The 16,772-nt window shown below is 42.6% G+C and overlaps 1 protein-coding gene across 4 annotated transcripts in view; it reads right to left on the bottom strand.

Annotated features, from left to right (window-relative positions):
* Positions 1-391: 391 nt before the first annotated feature.
* ncor2 (nuclear receptor corepressor 2) overlaps positions 392-16,772 on the bottom strand; it is a 103,070-nt gene continuing 86,689 nt past the window's right edge. For 2 of the 4 annotated variants that reach the window (XM_053236459.1, XM_053236462.1), the window contains 20 exons: positions 16,277-16,380; positions 14,068-14,215; positions 13,840-13,965; positions 13,667-13,741; positions 12,927-13,147; positions 12,434-12,749; positions 12,038-12,253; positions 11,668-11,910; positions 11,444-11,539; positions 11,048-11,314; positions 10,609-10,792; positions 10,019-10,353; positions 9,294-9,424; positions 8,994-9,190; positions 8,568-8,699; positions 8,326-8,462; positions 8,154-8,207; positions 7,287-7,472; positions 6,663-6,833; positions 392-5,626 (listed from right to left, as the gene is read on the bottom strand). In XM_053236459.1, coding sequence (XP_053092434.1) covers positions 5,442-5,626; positions 6,663-6,833; positions 7,287-7,472; positions 8,154-8,207; positions 8,326-8,462; positions 8,568-8,699; positions 8,994-9,190; positions 9,294-9,424; positions 10,019-10,353; positions 10,609-10,792; positions 11,048-11,314; positions 11,444-11,539; positions 11,668-11,910; positions 12,038-12,253; positions 12,434-12,749; positions 12,927-13,147; positions 13,667-13,741; positions 13,840-13,965; positions 14,068-14,215; positions 16,277-16,380 — 3,524 coding nt within the window. In that variant the 3' untranslated portion in view covers positions 392-5,441. The remainder of the gene's footprint in view (positions 5,627-6,662; positions 6,834-7,286; positions 7,473-8,153; positions 8,208-8,325; positions 8,463-8,567; positions 8,700-8,993; positions 9,191-9,293; positions 9,425-10,018; positions 10,354-10,608; positions 10,793-11,047; positions 11,315-11,443; positions 11,540-11,667; positions 11,911-12,037; positions 12,254-12,433; positions 12,750-12,926; positions 13,148-13,666; positions 13,742-13,839; positions 13,966-14,067; positions 14,216-16,276; positions 16,381-16,772) is intronic. The other 2 variants (XM_053236460.1, XM_053236461.1) reach the window with 2 other exon arrangements.

Below are 16,772 nucleotides of genomic sequence, written 5' to 3'. Positions count from 1 at the left end.
TTTTCCGCACCATCTGATGACGTAAGCAGAACGAGAACATAGTAATTTTACTTTAATCACAGGTGTATCGTTAGAAGATCTTCATGGTATAATGTGACGTGGAGAACACGTTATTGCAGTCTATTGTAGAATTCAGCCAAGTGTTTGTTATTCTTCTCATACAGTGTGAAGAGCAATAGTCTTAAAACCCTGCTGAAACTGGAACAACAAAGCTCCTGCCTTCATCCAAAGCATGTTGCATATATAATATTTCCATTAATGCTCGTTGTACTGTGACAGTAAAGAGCTGAAATATAAAAGGAAGGTCTACTGTTAAAGCATACGAGATGCTCTGGTGCCCTCTTGTGTTTTAAACATCAGCACTTGAACCAGACAGTTTATAGGTTTCCAATTTTTTTTGGGATAAATATCACTTTTAATGAAAGTGACTTGGAAATGAAGCAGAAATTTCTTCCAAGAACATCGCTCTCCCATCATCTGGCCAAAAGCAAGTGCGAAACAGAGATTATGTAGGAGGAACCGAGATGCTAAAGAGGGCTGGAGTGAAACCTAATCCTTAGGGATGCTACACAGATTAATCACAAAGCAAAGTACAAATGATACAACGCTGCAAAACACCAAAAATAATAGTAACCTCATTACTAAATTAAAGAGGAATCTTGAGGAACAAGTGGATGACAATAAATCACAAGTACACAGATAATATCCTCTATTTGGATGGTATTAGATTTACACGAGGATATTTTTATCCTCTATACAGTTGTATGCATCAAATATAAAGTACCTGCAGTAATATTTATAGGAAAAATGTTATTAAGAAAAAAATGGTTTGCTGCAGCAGTTGTGCGTACTTCTTTTCACTTGTAATTTGGCCGGGGTGCGCAAACTTTTCCATACAGACATGGGTACTACTCACAGGTTTTATTTCCATCAGGATCAGGAATGTTTGTGGTTTTCTCTCTGCGTCTTCATCCCTGAAAAGAAATCACCTCAGATTACAGTTTTGGAACATTTACCATTGAACCGATTCGCGATCTTACAAGCAGATGCATCGATACTACTCTGAGAATTTTTCATACTCATCGATACAGAGATCAAACTGAATATTACTACTCATTAGTATCAATCAATCAGGGATGTCACAGAACATGTTATTTAACTCTCTTTACGCTTCCCTGGTGTAAATTATGGCCCTGGAAAACACAGTTAGGTGTCTACGCATGTATGATACTAGGATCGGTCTAGCTCGCAGCTAGCTACATTAGCTACATGAGTAGAGCTGCAGGTTTTACTTCACTTCAGAAAAGAGCTTCTGTACAGCTGTAAGTGAAGTACATTTTTGTTTTCGTTACGGCGGAATCCCTCGTTTGTCAATGACCGAAAGCGGCTGATCGTCAAGAACAACACACTGGGTAAGACATTTTTGTCGTTGTGTGCTGCTAGCGATGAACTCCTCGTGCTGAGATTTATGTTTAAGATGCTTTAGCAGGTTACTTGTATTGGAGAAAGACACAGTAGCGCCTCCTCTTGACATGTTGAGATTAGCGCAACAACGTACACCAGGATTACGTCACATCGTATCACGAGCTATCGGATGGTGTCTCTGGAGCATTTTTACATGTACGAGGAAATGAGCACTGTGTCCGAGTGATACCTGATACCAGAATCGGTATCGATGCAGCCCTAACGATAAATCTTTGACCGCTGATAAACACTGTATTCACTCGTTTTGCAGGTTTATCTTAGGTGTTTTTTTTTTTAAAAAACACTTCCGTCAACCGTAATATGATGCCTACTTTACCACTTGTTTATGAAGCGTCATTATTACTTTGTCTACATTTGAATTTGAAAGTGAAACCCTGGATTACGACAGCAACATGTACAAAACGTCATACGCCATATTTGCGTATGTGACAACAAAAATGCAACTTGTGTTGTTCTATTAAAAAAAAAAAATCCATGATCCAATAATGCAATTACAAAAAAAGAGTGAAAACACAAACACTCAAACATCTCAATGGCAATAAGCTTTTTATTTAAACATTAAGGCAGTGTCTGTTTTTTTCCTGTTTCATTTTTGTACACTGCTTATCCACAAAGCTTGCTGGTGGCCATGTTGATGCACAACAGTGAACAGTTTCTCTGTGAATATCCACCTCGCAGCAAATCACATAAATATGTACACCCTTTTAGGCCTATTTACACTCCGCACTATAATACAGTGGGCTGGAATTATGTTTAAAAGAAAAAAAAAAAAAAAAGCGGACAGTATGGTTGTACAAAATGGATGATACCTGACCCTTGCTTTCCTCCCATCCTAAAGCTGTGAATGGAGTCTGGTCTTTTTGTTTCATTTTTTTCCCCCTCAACCAGTTATGATTTTTAAATCAGTTCATATACATTTGTACCTCAGGAAAAATGAAGACAGTTGTTCCAGAGAGAACACTGCACATCTGCTGTGAAATTATTATTATTATTTTTTACTAATTTGTTTTTATGTCTCTTCTAAAACATGCAGTAATGTTAGAATGTGTGAAATGCATCATGTGGAAATGTGGATTAATATTTTACGATATCACAATATTTTAATATTTGCTAAAAAAAAAAAAAAAATTAACACTTAATTGAAGGTGCCTTCTTATGTAATGCTCTATGAAATCTGTCCAAAAATAAGGGTCTTTTTTTTTTTTTTTTTTTTTTACACCGAATGGAGCAAACAATATGGTAGTGACCAAAAACAATATCGTTGGCACACGTCTAGAGAACAGAACGAGTGTGTGATGCGATGAAGCCGCATTTACACAAAATAAACACACAATATTATACATACCAAATGATCAATTCTCAACACGGGACTAATATTCCTCAAAAAAAAACAAAAAAACAAAAACAAAAAAAACTCCCACTGAGGTAAACCTGTGGAATAGAATCATAAAAGTCTTTATTTTTTTATATCAATGTTAAAGAGGGATGACTTTTTTATGAAAAAAAGTAGCAAACAATAAAATTTGACTTATATTTAAAGCACATGCAAAGTAATTTGATAGTATTTATAGCATCACGGATATCAGCGTCGAATTCTGAAGACGCGTTAGTGTGAGGACATAAAATCCACCGCTCTCAGCAGTGTGTGTGTCAAACGACCGTGACACACCAGGTTCGTCTTTTAAGCCTTTAAAAAAAAAAAAAAAAGAAGAAAAAAAAACAGAGGAAAAAAAAAAACAGTTGTGCGTAGTCACTTGGTAGTTTAAACTTCAGTAAATGTACGTCTCAAATAAATGGCACTTAACACCAGAATCGTTTTTTTTTGTTTGTTTTTTGTTTTTTTTTTGTACACAACAAAGGGATACACATTTCTACACATGAGGTGTTGGGTTTGGAGTCCCAGTGAGCTGAGAAGTCCACTCGCTGTGGGCGGAGGTCCCCTTCCTCAAAAAAAAAAAAAAAAAAAAAAGAAAAAAGAAAAAAAAAGAGAAAAAACCCACAAAAAAATAACCTATCAGCGTCCTCTAATATCAGTCGTCTGTTTTTTGTTTTGTTTTGTTTTGTTTTTTAAACCGACGACAGAGCAGTCCTCGATGTCCATGGCTTTGATTTGGCGCAGTCTCTTAAACCGACATGTGTGTGTGTGTGTGTGTGTGTGTGTGTGTGTGAGGACATTGTGGGGACCTGAAAAAGCAGCTTGGCGTCCATATGCTCAGCTCAGCACTTTTTCCTCTCTGATTGTCGCTGGAGCATTGGACATTTTATCTATTTATTTATTTTATTTTATTTATTTATTTATTTATTACAAAAGGTATATATAGGTGACAAACATGAAAATAAAAAAAAAAACACAATACTGTATAAACAAACAACCAAAAAAAAAAAAAAAAAAACATTAAATGAATAATCAGCGTCCATGACGGGACAACAAGAACCGTCTGCTGGCCAAGTGCTTTAATAAAAAGAGACGCAAACAAATTAGTGATAAACACACACACACACACAAAAAAAAAACACGTCGCAGCTTTCATGAAAAGAAAAAATGTTCGAGTAGAGACGAGTCTGAAACCGCTGTTTAAAAAAAAAAAAAAACAAAAAAAAAAAAAAAAAAAAAAAACAGAAACTGCAATGTTATCAGTGACATTAAAAAAATGCATTATGTACCTTGTAAACTAACGCCCATGGAAAAGAGTGAAAAACGCGCGCACGCGCACACACACACACACACACACACACACACACACACACACACACACACACACAGACAGACACACTCTTCATGAGCGTTTCTGGACTGAATGTACGTATTTCAGAACAGGAAAACTGGAACTGGCTTGTTCATTCTCTCAATCTGAATTCATGCATCAGTGTATACAAACGCAAACACACACACACACACACACACACACACACACACACACACACACACGGTCCTCTGTACCTCAAAATGTGCCTCAGAAGCTCAAGTGGTGAAACTGTGAGTCTGTAAAAGCAACGAGCGACGCCATCGGCAGCCATTTTGGGCCAAAACTGAAACACTAGAGCCAAGATATGTTCAGGCTAATGTAGCTAGCAAATAAAGGAAGCGCATATCCACCAGATTAGCATCACTCAAGCTACACATCTCAATCAACTGCTTTGTGGAGTGGTTTGACACAAGGATATGTATTTAAAAAAAAACAAACAAACAAAAAAAAAAACGGACGCAGAGCTAAAAACAGTCGTAGCAGCTAACAGTCAGGACGTAGCAAGGATCAGTCTCAGATAAGAGGCGTGGCCTTAAGTTTAAGGCGGAGCTGTGTGTTAGAAACGATTGAGATGACCAATACGAATGAATAAACACTAGCAGCTCGAAGCTAGCCTTACTGTTTAGCTACATTAACCCTCAAGTGCGAAATAAAGACACCAAACGAGCTAATCTGATCGACTTGTTCATTCCATTTGGAGCCAAATTATTGGTTTAAAACAGCAATGCATAGTGAGTGTGTGTGTGTGTGTGTGTGTGTGTGTGTGTCAGCAAGAGGTGAGAATGTGAGGATCCTGAGCGGTACTATGGAGAGAGGAGTCTCTGTGATACCCGAGTCTGATAAGACCAGGACACCAGGAAAGGAAAAGAAAAAGAAAAAAAAGAGTGATTTGTCGTTGTAATATGAGCAGTCTTGGAGTGATGGCACACGCTAATGTTGGTGTGCAGGTGTGTACACGCTTACGAGTACTCTTCTGGAGCAGCCATTTTCACCAGGGTACATCTGTGTGTGTGTGTGTGTGTGTGTGTGTTGTACTTAAGAGAAGTGCATTAGTAATATGAGGGTATGCATATTAGTTTGCATGTGTATGTGCTCTCTAGTGTGTTTCACTAAGTGTGTGCATGTGTGTGTATCCATTCACATCCCTGTTTAAAGTTTAAAGGAGCGAATAGAGGAGGGGTGTGTGTGTGTGTGTGTGTGTGTGTGTGTTCACTCGCTGTCGGACAGCGTCTCGTACTGAGAGCAGAGCAGCGGTTTGGGTTCCTCTTCCCAGGTTCGGCTCTGAGGCTGTGGAGGTCCTGCAGCGGGCTGCGTGGGCGACGGGGAGGGCCCGGACATCACCGAGCCGGGCAAACGCATCATCGTGAAGGGGTTACAGGGGTATGGGGTGGAGCCTGCGCGCGCACACACACACACACACACACACACACACACACACACACACACACACACACACACACACACACCCCTTAGTGAATGAGACATTCGACATGTAAATAAAATATCAATTATACTGATGTGAAAAACTATCCTGTGAGCCTCCGTTTTATGTAAGAAATAAAACACTTGGGGTTGTGCGGTTGTAGGAAAATAATCACCGATGGGATGAAGCGTAGTTACCGTTAACAGCTTGAAAGTAATTATTTTCCTATAACGGCACATCCTGAAGTGTTTTATTCCACTTATATATACTACAGCAATTACAATTTTCTCTTTATTTATTAAAGAACTCTATGCTGTACTTTTTATCCATTTATAGTTACATTTCATGTTGTAGAACATCTGTGTAACACTTCTCATTTACGTTATAGACGCTACAGATTCGTTCCCTTATCAGTCTCTCTTTTCTCTCTTGAAATTGAGAAGATGCAAAAACAACAACTACGACAAAAAATATCAACCCCGCAACTATGCTATGTTACCACGAAACGTAAACTCCTCTGTCCTGAAGATGTCGGAAAACTTAAATTACAGCTTTACCTCCGACTGTTACAAATCGCTGACACTGGAGACTCCTTCCATATATCACCAATTATTCACTTTTTTTTAAAAAAAAAAATCTGTTTATGTGGAGTGTCCATAATTCAAGTCCCTGAGTCAATTGTTTCCATAGAAACAATAACTGGTATAGAAAGTTCTGAGCTTCTGACCAATCAGAATCGAGAATTCAACATCAATGTGGTATAATTATTATATACACTCACCGTCCACTTTATTAGGAACAACTGTACACCTGTACATTCATGCAGTTATCTAATCAGCCAATCAGGTGGCAGCAGCACGATGCGTAAAATCATGCAGATGCACGTCAAGAGCTTCAGGTGATATTTACTGAATGTGCAGGTGTACAGGTGTTCCTAATAAAGTGGACAGAGAGTGTATAAAACATATCGTCATGAAATCGTTTGTGGTCATTGTGAGTGTCATTACCTGCAGATGACGGTCTGTCCTCCCACACTCGGTTGGTGAGAGGTGTGCGGCGGTTGCAGTCTCCCTCGGAGTGGACGGAGGACACAGAGGACGGTCTCTCTCCTCCCGACAGTCCAGGACCGGGAGACTTTGTCTTGCGGCCGTTGGAGCGCCCGCTGCTCTTTGATTTACCTACAACACACACACATGCTACTTGAAAGCTTTTCGATAAACGACACGATGACCAGGTGCCGATGACGAGGAAAGTCAGCTTCGCTCGCCTACGTCTACGTATTGCAAATCGCCAGTTTAGCATCACACGTTCACCTCAAAAGACAATTCGGCTCACTAACACCACACACGCGCAAAGAGTTTAATAAAGTAGCACAAGACGTCCAATTAAAAAAAAGATGCAAATTTCATCGGAAATATATTTATAGTAGTATAATAAACTGTGTCTCGTCAAACTGAGAAAGAAAGTGATTGATTCAGTGATGATAGACTACTTCACGGCTACTACTAGTCATGGCTACGAGAAATAAAGTCGTGAATGAGTGTGTGTGTTGGAATCAGTGTGTGTGTGTGTGTGTGTGTGTGTGTGTGTGTGTGTGTGTGTGTGTGTGTGTGTGTGGTCTAGATCCATACCAGGCAGTGAGTAAGGCTCTTCAGTGCGTGGATCAGCAGCAGCAGCAGAGGGTCCGGAGTTGGAGGGCGAGCGCTCGTCCGCCTGTTCGTCATATTTCCCCATCAGAGCTTTGCGGATGATGGCCTCCAGGCCAATGGTGTTCCCACTGGAGTCTGGAGGAGGCTGGCTACGCATGGTCACTGGCCCTAAGACACACACACACACACACACACACAGTGTTACAAGATGTATCAAGTGTTTCTGATGTTCTAATTTCAAATGATGCATAAATAAATACACTAACTTGAGACTAATCGAATTGGCCGAGGCTCACAATATGAAAGGTTAATGAAATTATCACATCGCTAATAACATCAGGTCTCTCTGTGGACAAGCATCTTGTTGAGCAAGTAAAATTAAACCTCAGCAGAAGTCTCATTCGCTTGAATGTATGCTTAAGAGTGAAATAATCAACGATGGGGTGGTGAGAATGGTGACGCAAAACAGTTACTGTTACCACCTAGAAGTTGATTATTTTCCAATAATAGCAAGTGTTTTATTATTATTATTATTATTATTTTATTATTATTTTAATGATAATGTATTAGAACAAGCACATTAATATAAACACCATCTGAGAATTCGATCTGAGAATTGAACCGTGCTCTAGTATAAGGGAAAAATATAACATGATATATAAAGAAAATATATGATATATAAAGACGATATATGAAGACAATTTCACAATACACATCATACTATTTGAGTTAAAAAGCAACGTACAGCAACGTGCATCTTTATAAAACTTCAGCAGACATTTTCTTTCTCTCAAAAGTGACAATTAACTGTTTTATTGATATTATTTGATCATCTGTGTTAAAGGTTACCTCCAGTAGCAGAGGCAGGCATGTTGAAGATCTCTGTCCCGGGCTGTCCCGAGTCTGGAAGAGAAAATAAAATGGCACAAAGGATGAGGATTGAGTCTTTTTTTTATATATAGCTGCTATATCCAAAAAAATATAAATAAATAAATAAAAAATCTGTGTGCTAGAAACTCACTAAAGTCATTCTCGTTGCCCACAACCATCTTCTTAATCATCTCCTTCTTGCTCTTGACGATGGCGGAGTTGTTCTCGGTGAGTTTGCTGAAGAACGCAGGTGGCTGGGAACTGCTGGAGGGAGAGCGAGATCCCATCCTGACACAGACGGCAGGAAAGCGGAGGAATAAACAGTTAAGTGGTGTGTAACAGTAGAGGAGTATGTCTTCACTTCAGTGTGTGTTAAATATTAGATGTCTATACCCTTGCTCGGCTTGCTCGCTGGGACACGCTGCTGCCTGGGATTCCGGCTCGGACACGCCCCCTGGTGGAGAGACTGGCTCGATGCACTCAGGGGGCAGACTCACTGGGGACACTTTACTCTGAGGAGGAGACCTGTGCGCATATGAAGACAAAAACAAAAACAAAAGGCAGCTCAGCATGAGGTAAACATTCACAATCTGCTCTCCTAACCATATTGGAGCCCATGACCAAATGAACAACAACAAGCCTTAGACTAACATTATTTTTTTATTAGCACAGCCTAACTGTGCTGGGTTTAAATACAAAGACAAGCTACACTGTACAAGCAGTAGGGTTATAAGATATCTTTACTATACTATCTTTACTAGAATACTATACCGTGTTATTATTTTTAGTTTTGTCACTCACAGGCGTACACATCCATACCTGTCTCTCATCCTGTCTCTGTCGCTGTTGGAGCCCTCGGGGGTAAAGCGGCTGCTGACGCTCGGCTCCGAGGGCGTCTGGGGGGCACTTGGGGGTCGAGTGAGGTCCAACACAGGGGAATTGTGGTAGCTAAACACAGGCTGGCCTCCTGCCTGCCCCTGCTGTGACTGACGCATGTAATCTTTCTTAATCACCTCCTGAAACAGAAAAAGGAAGCGAGATTTGTTAGAAAACACAAAATGTCTGCTTCACCCCGGGAACACCATGTGCATACACAAGCCATGTGCATAAAAGTCTTACGCTGATGTGTTGGGCGAGGGTCACTACTCTCTGGGAGCTTTTAACAGCAGGGGATGGAGGCTGCTGGCTGGGAGACAGTCTCTCCTCTGGAATAAAAAACACACTGTGCTGCTCTAGAGCCTTCTGCTGAGCTGTGGTGGTGGAAAAACAAAAATAAAAACAACACACACACACACGTCTAGAGGTTAACACAAAAGCAGCATAGTCTTTAACAGTATTCACCAACTCGATAATATATTTTTAAACCAATTTCACATGCTTGACATCAGGCATACTCACTGATTTTAATTACAGCAAAAATGTTTTAATGTACAAAAACAAATGCAGAGTTATTAATTACTGCTTTTAGATATCAGTACTAAAAGCAGCAGATGATGTGCATGCCCAAATAGGCTTCTCTCTGTGTGTGTGTGTGTGTGTGTGTGTGCGCATGTGTGTGTACATGATTCCCCTCTCTTTGAAATCTTATCTTTTCATGCATGACCCCATAGCACTTTTTTTTTTCCCCCTCTCGCTTTTATATCCTCCCACACACAGCTATCCGAAGGCTGCAAGAGCATTCCCTCAAGGGCTGAGAAACTCAGAATCTCAAAATCAAACATGAAGGCAGTGTCAGTGCTGCTCAGAAGAAAAGAACAGGAAATAACAAATAAAAGAACATACGATACAGATTATGAACATGCTCAAACCAGCATGACATTTTTGTGCTGTAACGTTGGTCTCACCGAGTGCACGGAGCTCGTGGTCCTTGTTCTGAGTCTTATCCCTATTCATGATGCCACTCTCGGTAGCCATCATGGGAAGACCACGGCCTGCTGTGAGCCCCACATGGCCGCCGGGGGCCTGGGCGAAGGCCGAGGGGTAAACTCCGCCCCCGCTCGGGCTGGACATCTTGGATTCGGACTTGGGCTCCTGGTGTTTGGGCAGAACTCCGCGACTCTGGGTCTTACTCAGCTCCCGGCTCAGCTCTTTGACCCCGCTCGAGTCTGGATAGGCCTCGCTGGCTCTCTGGAGGTGCCCGCTGTAGTTTGGGTAACGTGAAGAACTCTGTGGCACAGACCTGGACAGGACGGTGAAACAAGAATATTAGGACTGCTTAGTGGTGACATGATAAACAGCATTAATGAGAGCAGCGAGAGATGCGTGTGCTGTACTGCTGATGTGTTACTGTGAGACCAAACTGTGTAGGTTATTTTTATTAATAGGCGAGACAGATTAATATATAAACTGATACATATAAGATGGTTGGGTGAGCAAGAGGTATACAGTTAGTCAGATAGATTTGTCTGTCTGTCTGTGTGTCTGTGTGTCTGACCTCAGTACAGACGGGCTGCTGTGCTCTGAACTCTGCAGGTTTTTCGAGCTGGTGTTGTGCAAGACAGTGGGTCTGTGCTGGAGGCTGTCCTGGGGCCGAGGGCTCATCGGGGACACCTGGTGGCTGTAAGGCAGGGAAGGAGGACGCGAGCTGGAGCTGCTGCTCCCAGTCTGCTCTGCTGCTCCTGCAGAGAGTGAGGAACAGACACAGGAACAGTCAGAAGTACTATTACACACAGAGAACAATGCCAAAGACATACAAACATAACAAATTACATGCTGCATCACAGGCACAGAGAGTCTGACCGTATTTGATATTACTGACCAGCACTGAAAATTATAATATACATTTGTCAAATTTTATACACTTTTCTGTTTCTTGTTTGACTTTTCACTAAAATCTACACAACAAGTAAAAGAGCGTGTGTGAGTCATTGTACCGGGTCTCCAGATGGGGGCGTGCTCCACATTGCCATGGCCGAGAGACTTCTCCCTCTCTCTGTCTCGATCCCGCTCTCTCTCCCTCTCTCGCTCCCTCTCCCTCTCTCTATCCCGCTCTCGTTCTCTTTCTCTCTCCCGTTCCCTCTCTCGGTCTCGCTCTCTCTCCCGGTCTCTCTCGCGCTCTCTTTCGCGCTCACGCTCTCTCTCGCGCTCTCTCTCGGATGACGTCGGTGTGCCCTGGAGTTTGCTTATGTGTGAGCTTCCGACTAGAGAAGAGAATAAATGAACAAAGATTTGTTACACATGCAGCACCTGCAATGCCGTGCATGTTATACTGAACACTCAGTGTTTATCAGCTTGGGTGTGTGTGTGTGTGTGTGTGTGTGTGTGTGTACCAGGTGAGATCGGTGAGGTGGTGTACGCACGGCTGGGGAAAGTGTTTGGAGCGCCAGGGAGGTAGTTCATGCGGTCCATTGGTGATGCAGACGCTCCTGAAGGAAGTGAATTCGGGAAATAAGGAAATGATGACGTCATACTTTTTATCTATTTATAGTTACTCTTAAAGTTGTGGTAAGTGTAGGTGAGAAGCTGGTGTGTGTGTGTGTGTGTGTATATATACCTCGTGCTGTAGGTGAGTACGGTAAAGTGAGCGGTGGGTCTCGGGGCCCTCTCAGTAGGTCTGATCTCTGTGTCATAGCTGCTGCAGGCCACTGGTGCATCTGCTGTGAGGTGATGTAGTCGGTGAAGAGTGTGTGTCTGTTCTCAAGGGCTGCTGTGTCAGGGAAGCCCCGGATTAGATAAGGGGGATAGGGGTGGGGGTAACCAGGGGCGGGAGCCAGGTGTCGAGGCAGGTAATAAGCAGCTGAGGATGGCACACAAACACACACTATTATAACTAACTGTTTTATAATACGTTGCTTGGGTAATAGTATGCCTATAAGGTTGAAACTTCTGAAACGTCAATGCTAAAAGCTCACATGTTGACCTACCTGGATCTATAGGGATGCCCCGGGGCAGGGCGGCGGGGTCGAACGGCAGCGGTATCTGTCCTCGGTACACATCGGCTCCCAGACCCTGCAGCAGCCTCTCATAGGAGGCCAGAGAGGCAGCGTGATCCCCCACTACAGGCAGCGGAGACTTGGTAGAGCTCATTTCCCGAGGAGTGGGAGTGGACTTCCTCTCCTGTTGAGGGACCTTCGCAGAGCCTGAGAGTGACACATTAATTCACTATACATGCTCACTACATAGGGGATAATTATCTATACAAGCATTTTAGCCATATAAAAAAGTAGGAGATTGTATCTTAAAACATCCGCATAAGGATTTTTTTTTTTGCATTACACGGCTCTAACACGGAGTCTCTCCACATGTACGGTGCTGCGTACCTTCGTGTGGCCGCTGCGGCGTGTCTCTGCTGGCCAGCGGGGATCCTCGGTGTGAAGGCGCCGCATATCCTGCTCTCTTGTGCTCGTCGTAGCCCACCGGGCTGTGGTGACTTTTGCCCGCCTGTTCTGCCCCCAGCACCAGGGAGCTTGAGGTGCTGACCACAGCGCTAGGCCGAGATTTGGGGCCCGGCTCGTCGTAGTGGCCCCTCTCCAAATGAGGTGGGAGACCAGAGTACGGCCGAGGAGAGCTGGATATGATGGAGCGCACGTCGTGGCGTTTAGATGAACCCGCGGTCTCCAGTTTGAGAGGCGTGCCCTGTAAATAAATCATTCACTCAATACTCAACACTCAATAACGTATTTCTGCATAACTTCGGAAACAACAGATACAGATCCAGAGTGTTTCAGGTTAATCACATTCTGATACAGTTTCTCACAATCAGATCATTATTACTGTAAAAATGTTCACAGCAGGAGTCTGTAACTGAGTTACCTGTGTGATGGAGCCCTCTTTAGGTGCTTTGCTCATCAGCACACCCTCCGGCGGGATGAGGTGGATGGAGCGTCCGCCCTCTTTAACCGTGGGCACTAGGCTGTCGTGGGGGCGGCCCTTAATAGCGTCAGGGCCACGGGGAGACGGAGAGCTCTCGCGCTTCAGCTGCTTCGGCTCTCGTCGTGAATACTCTTCCTGGGACTCTACATGACGTGGGATACCTGAGAGGAAGCGAGAGTTACACAGAGAGAGAGAGAGAGAGAGAGAGAGAGTTAGTAGGCACCTAAACTTCCCTCCTAACCATGTTGGGTGAAAATGAGACACTGGTAGAGATTTTCTGAAATGTAAATCAATCAAATCAGTCAGTCAATCAAAGCGTAGTAGAGCAAAACTGAAAAGGCTGCTGATGTATTTGCCACAAAAGCGCTACTTATTTTCCTATAACGGCACATCGCAAAGCATTTTATTGCTCTTATACCCCAGTAATTTCCCAACGATTACAATCGATGCTTTATTAATGAAAGACTAGTCAGTCGTTCTCTCACCAGCCTCTCTTTTTTCCTCTCTCTGACATTAAAAACACACAGTACTGACACCTACACTGACACTCCTTCCATCAATGCTATATAAACGCCGTTCACCATTATCAGTATTGCACTGCACTGTTATGCATAACATGAAGACGTGAAAGGAGGGTGTGTACAATCACACACAGGAGTGTGTATACAAGCGGCGCTCACCCTGTGAGATAGAGCCGCGGATATGATGAGGACGAGGACTCTCTCTCTCCTGAGGCATTGCTCTACACATCAAACCTACGACAGAGGGGTACATGAAGATATTTGAAAATAAATGTGGAAAGAAACAACGAGACAAAGAAATCGCTCATGTGTGACTGATCATCTGCACCGACCCTCAGCAGTGGACAGAGAGTCCCGTAACGGCAGCACTCGAGAGATGCCCCCACCGTCCATGACGTCGTAAGAGCGTTTCAGCCCTAACACCTCTCCCCTGCCTTCGTCCTTTGGGTTCAGAGCGCCTACAGACAGCAGAAATGTAAACGTTAGACAAGTGTGTGTCAAAAGCGTGGAATACCTGATGGCGAGAACGTGTGTGTGTGTGTGTGTGAGATCAAACTTACGTTCATAGGAGAGGATGTGTCCACTGATGCCCTCATACAGAACGTGTCCCTTGGCTTGGTTTTCGTCTCTGGATCTGTCCCTGCTAGGGCTGTCCTCTGCGATAAGACGAGTAATGGTACCCTTATACAGCACTTCTGCCGGGGTGCCCTGTCACACACACACACACACACACACACACACACAAATAGTACTGTTTGTTCCAGTGACATGAGACTAGCTCTCAGCATACTATAATAACAGCAGCATATAGAAAACAGCATGGCCTTTACTGAATATGTGTGTGTGTGTGTACACGCTGGACTCAAAGTCCCAGAATGCAATGCAGCTATAAGACGCAGACTCGGTGCGGCTAGTTAGCGGTCTACGAGATAACAAGCGTCGACTTGGTGTGAAGGACGTGAGAGAGCTGGACAGACTAAAGGACTAAAGCGCCGCTGCATCGCTCTTTAAGTAGAGATGAAGCGAGGGATGAATTCCACTGCATCCCTATCAGCATGGCATTGTGGGTAATGTAGGAAACGGATAACCAAAGTGAAAATACAGGAATATATCGATGATTAGGGATTAATAATAAAGAAAAATATGGAAGTCGTTCAGGGTGGATTTGGATTCTGTGCCACGTGTTAAGTTGCTTTGGGTAAAAAAAAAAAAAAAAATTATGTATACAGTCACGCATTTTTCAGACTGAGGTATAGACAACTCGCATAATGTACACACTGTTTCATTTCATCAGATCTGGAGTACAATATAATGTTGACTCAGCCACACACACACACACACACACACACACACACACACACACACACACACACACTCTTATATCTGACTCATTTCATACCCAAATTACTTTCTGAGTGTGTATGTGTGTATACAGGTGTTTCTGTGTGTTTACACGTTCAGGTCTATGCGTGTGAGTGTGTGTGTGTGTGTGTGTGTGTGTGTGTGTGTGTGTGTGTGTGTGTGTGTGAGATCAGCAGAAGGGTAAATAAAAGGAGAGAACACAGGTGGACAGCGTGTTCCTGCTGCTATAGCAACTGAGCATAGACAGAGCACTTGTTATATCATACTGTGCTAGTGCACACCCACACACACACTCACTCACTCAAACACACACACACACACACACACACACACACACACACACACACACACACAGAGTGAGAGAGTGTGCTAGCTGCTGAGATGTGAGGTGACTTCAATCCAAAAGGTCCCGTTTTTTTTACTTAAAGTGGAAGTTTAATAAGATTTATGTTCTTCTATGACTGTTATGAAACCGACATTTTGCGTCATTCTGAGCTGACAGCAGCCTTGTGATTATTAAAAATGGTTTATATTGCAAATCAGTGAGATGAATATATTATACACTGATTTTTTTTTTAAACTTAAAGGTTACAACTGTAGTGAGTTCAGTAGTGAACAGATCAGGAGAAATTAATCAGCGAGCGTGCTGTACTCTCACATGCTGTACTCTCACGTGCTGTACTCTCACGTGCTGTACTCTCACGTGCTGTACTCTCACGTGCTGTACTCTGTACTCGCTCAACCTCAATACTGCACCGATTTAACAACTCACACTGCAAAAACTGATATCTTAGCAAGTATAAATATTTGGAAATAGGCAAATTTATGTAATGTTTCTCTTTATCGAATGTTTTAAACAAATATAAGGTTATTATACCCATTTCTACTCATTCTGAGGCTTGAAATTGACACTTTTATTCTACTGAGAGACTTTTGCTTATTTCAAATATTTATTTTAGAAAAGGAGCAACATGTTCGGCCAAAACAGAGTAAGATGATGTTACGCTTGGAATCATTAGATATGTGTAGAAATAGGTTTAAAGGTCATATAAAAGCAAAACAACCAGAAACTCTGTTTCTAACATCATCCCAAAAATCACAGAGACAGAGACTGCTCTTACACCTCTAACTCTGTGCCCTTTGCTCTTCTAGCACTCAATTAAAACTCTTGTATGGTGGCGCTACTTGTATTGTTCTCTGCCTGATGTATCGCTTTGCTTGTGTTTCCTCATCTGTAAGTCGCTTTGGATAAAAGCGTCTGCTAAATGAATACATGTAAATGTAGATACATGCAGCTACACTGCTTTAAAATGAAAATAGATTATCTAATAAGTGAATGAAAAAGAACATGAATACGTAGGCCTCTCTCTCTTTCTGTCTCTCACACACACACACACACACACACACCTGAGTGATGGAACCACCACGGTATGTTATGGAGGAATCTTGGTGGATGCGCGTGCCAGGAAGGCCCTTTGTGATGCTTCCTCCCTGTACAGCTGGCATGGGCCCTGTAAAACACACACACACACACACACACACACACACAGAGTAAGAACTACCCGACTTGTATCAAGTTGCATCAATACCAGTACTGTATCAATCACCGCAGTACCACTGCTGCAATAATAATATGGTTGGAAAAGTAAAATAAAATAAAATAAAACTAGTAAACCTCGACGTTGACGGCGATGCCTCCACTGGCAACAAGTCTAGTCGTGCTTGTTACTAATTTGTATGCCTAAAATACCCTTAAAATACACCTCAAACAGGAACAAAACTATTGAAGAAAAACTCTTTCAGAGAATTTGACCTTGCTGTGACCTTGACCCTGTTTGGATCAATTCTAATATCTAATCAGTTAATCTTCTGGTTATAATGATAATTCCATACACATCCTATA

The sequence above is a fragment of the Pangasianodon hypophthalmus genome, chromosome 8, assembly GCF_027358585.1.
Source record: "Pangasianodon hypophthalmus isolate fPanHyp1 chromosome 8, fPanHyp1.pri, whole genome shotgun sequence".
Taxonomy (NCBI): Eukaryota; Metazoa; Chordata; class Actinopteri; order Siluriformes; family Pangasiidae; genus Pangasianodon; species Pangasianodon hypophthalmus.
The sequence above is the reverse complement of the archived record's forward strand: the minus strand, read 5'-3'. Positions and strand labels throughout refer to the sequence as shown.